The following is an 11,122-nucleotide window of genomic DNA, read 5'->3' as shown; positions in this document are numbered from 1 at the left end:
CAAATGGAATATTACATTGAGATATTAAAACAGATAATTTCTTTGTTGTATCACTTGATGAAAATAAACAAATTAATTGTAAAATAACAAATTTTTGGAAGGTAAAATACATTAAAATGATAAATGACAGTAGTGATATTCATAAAATAGATAGAAACATCAAAATACATTGTACCAGAAGTATTACATCATCAACAGTATAAACTACAAACAAACATATATATTCACATTCACATTCAGTTACAATGTTAGGTTTAATAATCAAACTATTTTAATAGGTTAAAATCTTCTTAATCAAATGGGAGTATTAAAAATGATACGATAATTCAATAATAAGTTTTATGAATTTATGCTTAATTAATAAAAACTATACAAAACATTCAATTTATATGAAATATATTTGATTTTCACTTTTAATAAATCTCTTTAACTATAAAAAAAAAGAATTTTAATCTATTTCTTGAAAATCTCTTTTAAAAAAGAATTTAAGATGAAATAATTCTTTATCAAAATAACAAGAATATCCTCTTCTTTGAGACATTTCAATATGTTTATTTTCAATAATGAATTCAACATCCTTATACTGTGAATTTGATGTAATAATTAATTTACAAAAGTTTTTATTATCTGTTTCTTCTATTCTATAATTAACTCTTCCATGAAAATTTGGATATAAAATTGTTATTTCATAACCATCAGTTATTTCATTTGTCTTACCCTTTGGTCATTAGTTATAAATAGTTTTCTTTGTAATAATAGTAATAACAAACAGTTGCTGTTGAATATCTTGTTTTTGGTTGAATCAAATTAACTCGACAATGAACTTGAGGAATTAAACTTTTATCTTTAGAATTGATGAAAGTATATTTGTCAACAACTTGTTGCATTCTTTGGAGTGGTTCATTACAAATAACTTCAAAAGGACTTTTTTCGTTTAATTTGCGTTGACTTTTAATTGACTCTCTTCTCTGAATTTCTTCACTAATTTTTACTCTTACTTCTCTCCAATAAGTTACATGATTTCCATCATCAATTCTTTTATTAACTTCCTCTTTTATTTTCTGTAATTCAGTATCATTTAATTTAGAAAAATAACAAGATACAAGAGAAGTCAATAAAGGATGAAGTCCATTGTCGTTCATCAACACGTCAATAACACAATTTTAAGTTATGATTTTCTGATTTAATTTTTCAAAAAAAGAATCACAAAAAACACAGAAAAATGTTTTTAAAAACAAGATAATGTTCTAATAATAAATCAATTATTAGATCCATCGTCGAACTAAGCAAATCAGTTAGAAAGAAAGTTTGTAATGAAAAGAAAAAAGAAAAAGAGAAATAAAACTAATCAATACAGTGTCATTAGTACTTCAAGTATTATTTGGAAATGACAGAAAAATGTTAAGTACAAAGAAGATGCAATTTAATTTTACAGCTACAGTTTATGATATATTAGTAGCAATTAAAGAAAGACAACAATCAGAAGGTTTGATGATTTTATTAAAAGAAAAAGAAAAGATAATAATAAATAATAGTAAATATGGAAGAATATGCATTATTCCTTCCAAATGATAAAACAAGAGAAAAAGGACAATGGATGATTCCAAAAAGAACTATTGAATCATATGACCTTGTCACAGATGATGAAGTTTGGTTTAGAAAGAGAATGCAAGTAGTAAATGTTTTACTTCCTGATGGATCAACTAAAAAAATGATGTTAGATGTATGTCAAACAATTAAAGGACTTGTTGTTGCAATTGCAGACAAATTATCATTACATCATGCTGAAGCATTTGGAATTCAAATTCAAGGATCAAATAAATTTTTAAGAATGAAAAGTTCGTTATATGAAGTTGCTGGACCAAGTGATGTTATTACATTGAAAAAAAGACATTTTATTCAAGAAGGAGAATTAAATAAAGAAGATCCAATGTTATTACATTTAAGTTATATTCAAGCACATGATAATATTGTTGGAGGATTATATCCATGTAATAAAGATGAAATTATAAGATTTGGAGCATTAAATGCAATGATTGATATTGGGAAATGTGATGAAACAAAAAAAGTATCAACAATTCATCAAAATATTACACATTTTGCACCAGAAATGTATCAAAAGAAAGAAATTGAAAAAGAAATATTTGCTAAATGGAAAACTATGAATTCAATGACACCAGTAGATGCTAAGTATAAATACCTTCAATTATGTATGACATTAAGATCATATGGAATGAATATTTATCATGGAGGAATTGAACCTAAAGGAATTATACAATCAACTGACCCAAAAAAGAAAAAATTAAATCAAGTATTAATGGCATTTTCACCAGTTGAATTAAAAATGTTAACATTAGATCATAAAGTTATAATGAGTGAACCATATGAACATTTAAAGAGTTGGAAATTTAGTTCAGAAGCAGTAATATTTGATTTTGGAAAATTTAATAATGGAGAAATTATTAAATTTTATACATCAGAAGGAGAAGATATCTTTTCATTAGTCGCAGGATATATTGAAATTATTACTTTAAAAGCACAAAAAGTAGTAGAAGACGATAAAGACTTAGAAAAAGCTACTGAAGTTCAATTAACTAAACAAAAGAAAACAGCTGCTGTAAAAAGTACTGTCACAAAAACAAGAGTTGTTGCTCAACCTACTCCATTAACTCAAATTTCACAATCTGTAGAATCAAATGATATATATCAAGCTAATAAAACATATGCATTACCTGTTAATTTTGCTGTAAATTTAAAAGAAAAAACACAATCAAATGATGATAATTGGAGAAATCAACTTAGAAATCAATCAGATAATCTTCTTGGACTTCTTAAACCATTATCAGAATCATTTAGAAATGGTCCAAAATTATCTAATGAAAAAATTAAACAATTTGGATTTTATGTAGATGGTGTGCGTCAAGCTGTATTAAATGGTTCATCTTCTGTTGAAGATAAAGAAATTTTTGAAGCAATGGCAAATAATTTAATGGACGCTATAAATGAATATATGGATATTTGTAGTGCATTAGAAAAAGACCCAAATAATCCAGCATTACTTGCTGCTTTAACAGAAGCAGAAAGAAGAATTCAAATGTGTACAGAAGCATTAAATGCTTGTGCTAATGGACTTGTTATGGATATTGATCAAGACTTAATCTTTGAATTATCACAGTCTGTATCTGCTGATGTTGATGCAGCATGTGAAATTGCAAGAGCAGCAGCTGGTGATATTGTTGAAGCTGCTATTTCACAAGCACAAACAGATGCAAGAATGTTAGTTTTTGGAGCACAATCAATGGGACTTGCAATGGGAAATCCTGAATGTCAATCAATAATGAATGATCTTTTAAGTAAATGTAAAAATTCAAGTATCAGTTTATTAGAAACTTCACAATTAAAAGGAACACCACAAGGAGGACCTTTAGAAGAAGATATTGATGATATTTGTAAAAATTGTGATTTAATGGATAATTTCATTGAAGAGATTAAAGATGACAAAATTAATAAAAGAAAGAAATTCCTTGAATCAGCTGGTGGTTGTTTGCAAATGGCTGATTGGTTATCTACATTACAAAATATGAGAGTTGAAGATGTTCAACGTGCTGCATTAGAAATGAAAAAGGATATTCCAACTATTGTTAAATATATGAAAGAATCTACTGCTAGTGTTGAAGTTGATGATGCTAAAAGAGCATTTATTATTGGAAACTTAAAAGATATGACTTCTAACGCTAAAATAATATTAACAAATGCAGATCAAACAGTTTATAGTCCTAATAAAAATGATGATATTAGAGAAGCTGCTGGATTAACAGCTGATGCAATTAAAGCAGTTTTAGGAGATGATGTTAATGAAGTTGTTCATCATTCTATGTATACTGATTCAAAGAAAGCAGCTATTGCCTCACTTAAAATGTCTCAATTATTAAAAGCAAAATCAAAGAATGAAAAGAATGCTAAATATGCTGATCAAATACTTAATGCTGCACGTACTGCTTCTCTTATTACTTCAAAATTACTTGAACCAGTTGAAGATGATGAAGATGAAAGAAAATTCATGGAAAAGTCATTAGCTATTGCTAATGAATATGACCCATTCTCTAAAAGTATTGATGGACTTGTTGATCAATTAGAAGAAGGAAGAGGTGATATAATTGAAGATAAAATGCAATTAGATTTAATGATGGCTAAATTAGAACAAGATGTTAATACATTCCAAAGAGAAGATATGTTATCTTCATTACATACTGCTGGAATGGATTATAGAATGGCTGCTGTTGAATTAAAGAGAGAAATTCTTGTTGTAGATTCAGCAAATGAACTTGAAGAAAGTGGTATTAAAGAAGAGCTTAATGAAGAAGCATTAAAAGCACTTGAAGAATTTACTCAAGCAAGACATCAATTAGATAATATTTCTGCTTTTGATTATACAACTCAAGCAAAAGTTGAAGATGTTGCAGAAAAATCTAAAAAGGTATTAAAAGCACTTATTAAAGCAAGTAGAACATCAAAGAAAAAGAATGAAAGAAAAATGTTACTTGATGCAGCAATGAAATTAAGTAATGAAATGGCTCGAATGCTTAGTGCAGTTGATGAAGAATCAATTGGTAATCAAATAAATATGAAAGGAATTGATGCTGATTTAGTTAATGCTGAAAAACAAATCACTAATATTTTAAAGATTGATGATTTGGTTGATATTGACCTTGGTAAAGCAATGACTGTGGAAATTACTTCTGAAGAAATGGAAGCTGAAAATACTGCATTAACAAAAATGCAAACTGTTACTAGTGAAATAGATTCTATTTATAAAGATATGCAAAAAGACATCCAAGCTAAAAAAGAAGCTGCTGAAGCAAGTGAAGATCCTAAACAAATTGTTGAAGCTACTTTACAAGAAGCAGTTCTTGTTATGGTTGGTTCATCTATTGGTGTTTTATCTACTGCTACTACAGCACAAGCAGAATTAATTCAACAACTCCAAAACTCTGAAACTGCGAGTGGTGTTCATAGAGATAAAGAATATGCAGAGGAATTAATTAAAGCAGTAGAAGATGTTAAAAGTACTGCAATTGAATTACAACAAAAAATTAAAGAAGATAATGTTAATTCTGATGAATTAGTTAAAGTAGCTGATAAAGTTGGTAAGAAAGTGGAAAAAGTTGTTGTGTCTTGTAGAGCTGGAACAAGAACTAAAGGAAGAAGTCATAAATACAAAGATCTTTTGGATGCTTCAAAGAAACTTGCTGATGCCACAAAGAATCTCTTAGAATGTGCTAAAAAGGTAGATGAATTTGATGATACACCTGTTGTTGTTCAAATGAATTTACCACCACCACCTCCTCCTGTCACTGAAGTTGAGGAAGAAGAAGATATCGAAACATTTGGTATTGACCAATATACTCTCAAAGAAATTGAACAACAAAAGAAAATCTTTGAATTAGAAAAGAAATTAGAAGCTGCCAAAAAGAAGAAAGCAGATTTAGAAGAACTTGCTAAATCTTTCCAAAATTAAATCACTTTTTTTACGTTCAAAAAATAAAAGTTATTTTATTTTTTTTTTTTAATTCATTAAAATATCTTTTTTAAAAGCTTGATTAGAAGAGGAAAGTGACAAGTGAAAAGTATCGATGTTTGAATGATTAATTCTGATTGATGAAAAAATGACAATCCCAAACCCTCCAGATCACTAAACTCATAGACTTTATGTGCTTCTTGTGTGACATCCAAACCGCTAGAAACCAATTAACTCCCCATGATGAACGACCCCAATGCCTTCTTGAGGAAGGAGTCAATGTACTAACTCATTTGTTTGGGATTTTTTATGCTATTTTTATATTTAAGATGTTTAGAAGATATGCCAAAAAACACAATTTAAATAAAATGAACAACTTAGCAATATTGTGTTTCTGTCTTGCTTCATTTACTTTATATTTCAATTCTACAACTTATCACTTATTAAATATTCTTCTTCCTAACAGTATTTGTCTTAGATATTTCTTTCAAAGACTAGACCATATCACTATTTATATCATGATTTCTGGTTGCTATTTATGTTTTATCTTTACAAGAACATTTGCAAAGGGATATTTCAAAACAGGCTGTTTAGCTATTTTCATAGTTGTGGCATTGGCTTTAATTGGATTTATATTTACTATCTTTGCTCCACCAACAACAAGAACAGATGTCATTATGTATTTGGCTATGGGATGGTCGTGTGTTCTTTATGGTCCATTAGTATTTTATTTCTGTCCTCTTTCATTAGTTTTTTATTTACTTACAGGAGGAATTTCATATGCTATTGGCACTATCTTTGTTGCTTGGGATCAGTTAGTTTGTTGAATTATTCAAATTTTTTTATTATTTCTTCAAGTGTGTCTCTCATTTATAGTTCTTTAATCATGGAATTTGGCATCTCATTGTTTGGTTTGCAAACTTCCAACACTCTCTTGGGGTATTGATTGCAATTGATGACGAAGAGATTAAAGGATTAAAACAGCCATGGAGTGTTATGAAAGAATTATTTATTGAATATATCTCACTTTCAATAAAAAATAATGATAGTGTTAGCCATCCTTCAATCCAAAGAGAAGAATAACAATTATTCAGTAAATAAATACTTTTAAATATATGAAAAATTAATTTAACTTTTTTTTTTGTTTTTTTTAGCATTTTTAAAACCAAAACAAAAAAGAGAAGAAAGTCCATACGTTATGAATAAAAATAAGATTTAAAGGAGTGAGATGGCTCCAACTAAGGGAAGAAGAATTAGAAAGTATTTCTAGGAAATTATAACAGTCAACAAAGATTATTTTTAATGATAAACATACCCTGTTTAACCCTAAAAACAAAGAAGAAATCAAATAGATAGATATGGACACCACAATATTCCATTTTAAATTAACTCCTGAAGAAGCTGACCATCTTGAACATTATAAAATACAAACAAGAGATGAGTCAATTATTAATAATAAAATTAATATTCCTTATCTCTTTATTCCAATTAATAATATTATTCCAAAATGGGTAGTTCCAAATATGATTACATTAAGTGGGAATGTAATGCCAATTCTTGCATTTACATTAATGACAATATTATATCCAGATTATTCACAACCACTTCCAGCATGGATGTGTATTTTTAATTCATTTTCAATTTTATGGTTTTGGATTGCTGATTCATGTGATGGTATTCGTGCACGTTCTTCTGGTATTTGTTCACCAATAGGAGATTGGTTAGATCATTCATTAGATAATGTAACATATTTTTGTTTTGTAGGCTTTTTAGATCATATGTTTTTATGTAATAGTGTTATTAAAGACATGTTGATTGTACTATTTATGGTATACACATCATATTGTGTACAAATACAAGCAATTTATACACATGCAATTAATCTTGGTATTATTAATGCTTCATGTGAAGGAATTATGGGATTTATTGGATTAGTCTTTTTAAGTGCTTTTATTCCATTTTATGATTTTAAGTTATTTGGTATACCAGTGTTTCAATTACTTCTTCCTATTATTGGAGGATTATTAGTGATTCATACTCTTGTAATGATTAAAGGAATTAAAAATGATTTCCCAGATAAACCAGAATATATAAAAGAATCAATAGAGATGTTAATTAATTCTATGGTATGTGTTTTTGTTGGAATACTCTTCTATTATTCCTTCTGTAATGAATTTACAACAACTAATTATATCTTTAACAATTTATGGATTTATTTCTGTTCATTGATTTATGTCAATATGATTATTCAATCTCGTTTATTTGGTAGGGACATTCCTAAATTATATAATATGAAATTCCTTATTGCATTACTCACACCAATTGTCCTTATTTGTTTCTGTTCATTCACTACTTCTGTAATAATAGGAGCTGTTGTAGGTGGAGTTGTGATGTGGACTGATTGGATAGCAACCCTTCTTTCAATGTTAGATGGACTTCATTTAAAATTATTCCAACATGAGCCAACTCGTTTTGCACCAAAGAAGAATTGAATTGTTAGATAATTTTTTTTTGTCATTAAAAAGAAATAAAAAAAAAAGAGAAATATAAAAAGAAGAAGTAAAAAAAACTATAAAATGGTAATACAGTTTTTGGTTCAAATAGATGTCACAAAGAAGAAAACAACATAAACATAATGAAATAGATAGATTTAAATTATTACAAAATAAAACAATTATTCAAAGAAATCTTGTTTATGTAACAAATATTGCTTATAATATTGTTGAAGGATTAACACTTCAAGAAATTTCAGAACGATTAAGTCGATTTGAATTCTTTGGACAATACGGAGAAATTATTAAAATTATTCCAAATATTAAAACATTACATAATCTTCAATCAACTACTGGACCATCATTTTCAGCTTATATTACTTTTAAAACTGCTGAAAGTTCTATACAATGTATAAGATCAACTAATGGAGGATGGTTAGCTGGTAAAGTTTTAAATTCTTCATTAGGAACAACAAAATATTGTTCACATTTCTTAAGAGGAAAACAATGTATTAATCCTGATTGTACATATTTACATCAATTAGTGTCAGAAAAAGATTATATTACTAAAGAAGAATTAAGTGCAGGAAAAAATAGAATTGATGATAATATTTCACAACATATTTCTATCGACTCTGAAGGTAATAATTATCTTCCACCAATATTTACTATTGAACCAATAGAAATAGATTTAGACACTTTTCAAACAGACAATCCTGTATTAATCAAAATGGTTAATAGATTTAAAAGAATATTTGTTCGTGATTCAAATCCTCATTTACCTGTCCATTCTTCATTATCTCCATTACGTGCTTTTAGATATGACCAAAGTGATTCTACAGTAATTAAATCACCAAATTATATATTTTTCTTATATAACACACGCACTACAATTGATCCTGAAGTTCAAATACCAAAAGAATGGACAGATTGTAATAAAATAACTAAAAAAGTTAATACTCATCATGAAGAAATCAAAAATGATATGAATGAAAGTAATGAGGAAATAGAAGAAAGTACAGAAGAAAGTGGTAATCAAACAAAAGAAGATACATGTAAAGAAGAAACAACTACTACATTAGATGATACTTCTGATAGTGAACAAGTTATTATTAAAGATGAATATAGTGAAAGTGGAAGTCCATTTTATGGAGAGGCTGATAAACCATTTATTTGTAAAGACTATTTACATACATTTGAAATATTAAATGCATATAAAGGAGATGTTGAGTCATTAATATCATATTCTAAGAGAAATGAATTAATAAGAGACAATAGAAGTTCATTTGATCTTACTAACTTTCAGTATATTAAATTATTAATTGATAAAATTATTACTTCTGATGAACTAGAAGCACAAGAAGAAAAAGAGCAACTTGAAGAAAAGGAAGCAGAAGAAGAAATAGAAACACCGCCAATTCAAGAAGATGCTGATGAATGGGTAACTGTTGGAAAAGGAGTTTCATGGAAAAAAATCAAACAAAATAAGAAACCAAAAGCAAATGAAATTTTTATAGTAGAAGAAGATAATGAAGTAGAAGAAAGTGATGAAGAACCAGAAAACAAAGAGACTAAAGAAAAAGAAGTTAAAGAAGAAAATAAAAAGGGAAAAGAAATAAGTGGTAATACCGAAGAAGAAAAGAAGGAAAATAAAAAGGTTTTATCTAAAAGAGAAATTGAAAAGAAGAAAATGAAAGAAATGGAAGAACGAAGAAGAGAAATGGAACTTGAACGACAAAAGAAAGAAGAAGAGGAATTAAGAAAACTTGAAGAAGAACAAATGAAAGAAGGAGAGGAGAGTGACAATGAAAGTAGTGAAAAAACTAAAACAAAAGAAAATGATGAAACGAATAAAAGAAATGAATCAGAAAGAAGTCATTCATCAAGTAAAAAGAAAAATAATTCAAAAGGAAAAAAGAAAGGTTCAAAGAAGAAAGGTGGAAGTAAAAAACAAAATGTTTCACCTTCTATTAATGAACCTAAAAAATCAGATGTTTTAGAACCATCATCTAAACCACCCTCTCGTCCTATTCCTAATAATAAAAGAAGAGTAATTATTGATCCATTAGAACAACTAGAAAATAATGTAAAAGACTTACACAAACTATATTTAATGCTTGTAGAAAAAGCTAATATTCAACTCCAAGTATTAAATGAACGAAAAATAGAAGTTCAACCAATAGTATGTCAATATCCAGATTCATATTTTATGGTTGATCATTGATTTGTATTTTATTTTTCATTTTAATTTGGTTTTTTAAAAAACACATATTACTTTCTTTTTATTCTTACTCTCTCTAAGGCATAAAACTCCTTTTATTAATTCATGACGTTATTATTACTTTTCAAATGAGTTAATCCTTGATGTAAGTCTTATGTCTGTAAATGCTCTTTTTTTCTTTGTATTGTTGAAGAAGTGTTTTTAATATTTTATTTTAATTTCTATACCAATGTAAATAATATCTCATTGATATTATTTATTTCATCAATTTTATTTATTTGTGTTGAGTGATTAAGCATTTCTCCAATCTAACATACCATAAAATTTGTTTAGAGCAGTAAGAATTGTAAAATTTTTTGATTTGAATATTATATCAAATTTTACAAAAAAGGATGAATTACAACGACATCACATAATATTTAAAACATATTCCAAATAAAGAAACATTTCATATCATTTAGTATTTTAAAAGGTGTTGTACAGAAATTGTTATAAACACATTTAGATTATGGTTTATTATTTATTCATCTTATTAATTGTATTATTATTTTTGTTTTATTTCATTATAATAACAATTTTAACATATTTATTTAACATATTAACTGTATTATGATAGAAAATAACAACATAATGAAATACAATAAATAATAACATGAAAAATAAACAATAAACAATATAATATAAAACAACAGAATAATAAAATAAAGAAGAACGTAATAATGTAAGAATAATATTAATGAAATAAAATGGGAACGAAAATAATCAAAGAAATAATGCATCCAAATAAAAATAAATAAAGAGAATAATATAATAAGAATGAAATAAAGAATAGAAATATACATTAGAAATAAATTTTCAAATATAATACCAAGAAATAAACATAATAAAGAA

At 26.9% G+C, this 11,122-nt stretch overlaps 5 protein-coding genes across 5 annotated transcripts; 4 read left to right on the top strand and 1 right to left on the bottom strand.

The window, feature by feature from the left end:
* Positions 1–448: 448 nt before the first annotated feature.
* EHI_080750 (uncharacterized protein) lies at positions 449–1,142 on the bottom strand (the record flags this gene model as incomplete). The annotated part of the gene is made up of 2 exons (XM_001914058.1): positions 449–718; positions 771–1,142. 2 exons carry the CDS (start codon positions 1,140–1,142, stop codon positions 449–451), a joined length of 642 nt encoding a protein of 213 aa, XP_001914093.1.
* Positions 1,143–1,398: 256 nt separating this feature from the next.
* On the top strand, positions 1,399–5,518 carry EHI_080740 (filopodin, putative; the record flags this gene model as incomplete). The annotated part of the gene is made up of 2 exons (XM_649211.2): positions 1,399–1,486; positions 1,536–5,518. 2 exons carry the CDS (start codon positions 1,399–1,401, stop codon positions 5,516–5,518), a joined length of 4,071 nt encoding a protein of 1,356 aa, XP_654303.2.
* Positions 5,519–5,709: 191 nt separating this feature from the next.
* Positions 5,710–6,627, top strand: EHI_080730 (hemolysin-3, putative; the record flags this gene model as incomplete). The annotated part of the gene is made up of 2 exons (XM_649222.2): positions 5,710–6,336; positions 6,395–6,627. The coding sequence occupies 2 exons, from the start codon at positions 5,710–5,712 to the stop codon at positions 6,599–6,601; spliced, it is 834 nt and encodes a 277-aa protein (XP_654314.2). The 3' UTR covers positions 6,602–6,627.
* A 249-nt stretch (positions 6,628–6,876) lies between these two features.
* Positions 6,877–8,010, top strand: EHI_080720 (aminoalcoholphosphotransferase, putative; the record flags this gene model as incomplete). The annotated part of the gene is made up of 1 exon (XM_649221.1): positions 6,877–8,010. The coding sequence occupies one exon, from the start codon at positions 6,877–6,879 to the stop codon at positions 8,008–8,010; it is 1,134 nt and encodes a 377-aa protein (XP_654313.1).
* Positions 8,011–8,122: 112 nt separating this feature from the next.
* Positions 8,123–10,234, top strand: EHI_080710 (uncharacterized protein; the record flags this gene model as incomplete). The annotated part of the gene is made up of 1 exon (XM_649220.1): positions 8,123–10,234. One exon carries the CDS (start codon positions 8,123–8,125, stop codon positions 10,232–10,234), a length of 2,112 nt encoding a protein of 703 aa, XP_654312.1.
* Positions 10,235–11,122: the final 888 nt, after the last annotated feature.

Source organism: Entamoeba histolytica, genomic scaffold (assembly GCF_000208925.1).
Source record: "Entamoeba histolytica HM-1:IMSS scf_1104750517535 genomic scaffold, whole genome shotgun sequence".
Lineage (NCBI taxonomy): Eukaryota > Evosea > Mastigamoebida > Endamoebidae > Entamoeba > Entamoeba histolytica.
Note: the sequence above shows the minus strand (reverse complement) of the source record. Positions and strands in the feature narration are given on the sequence as shown.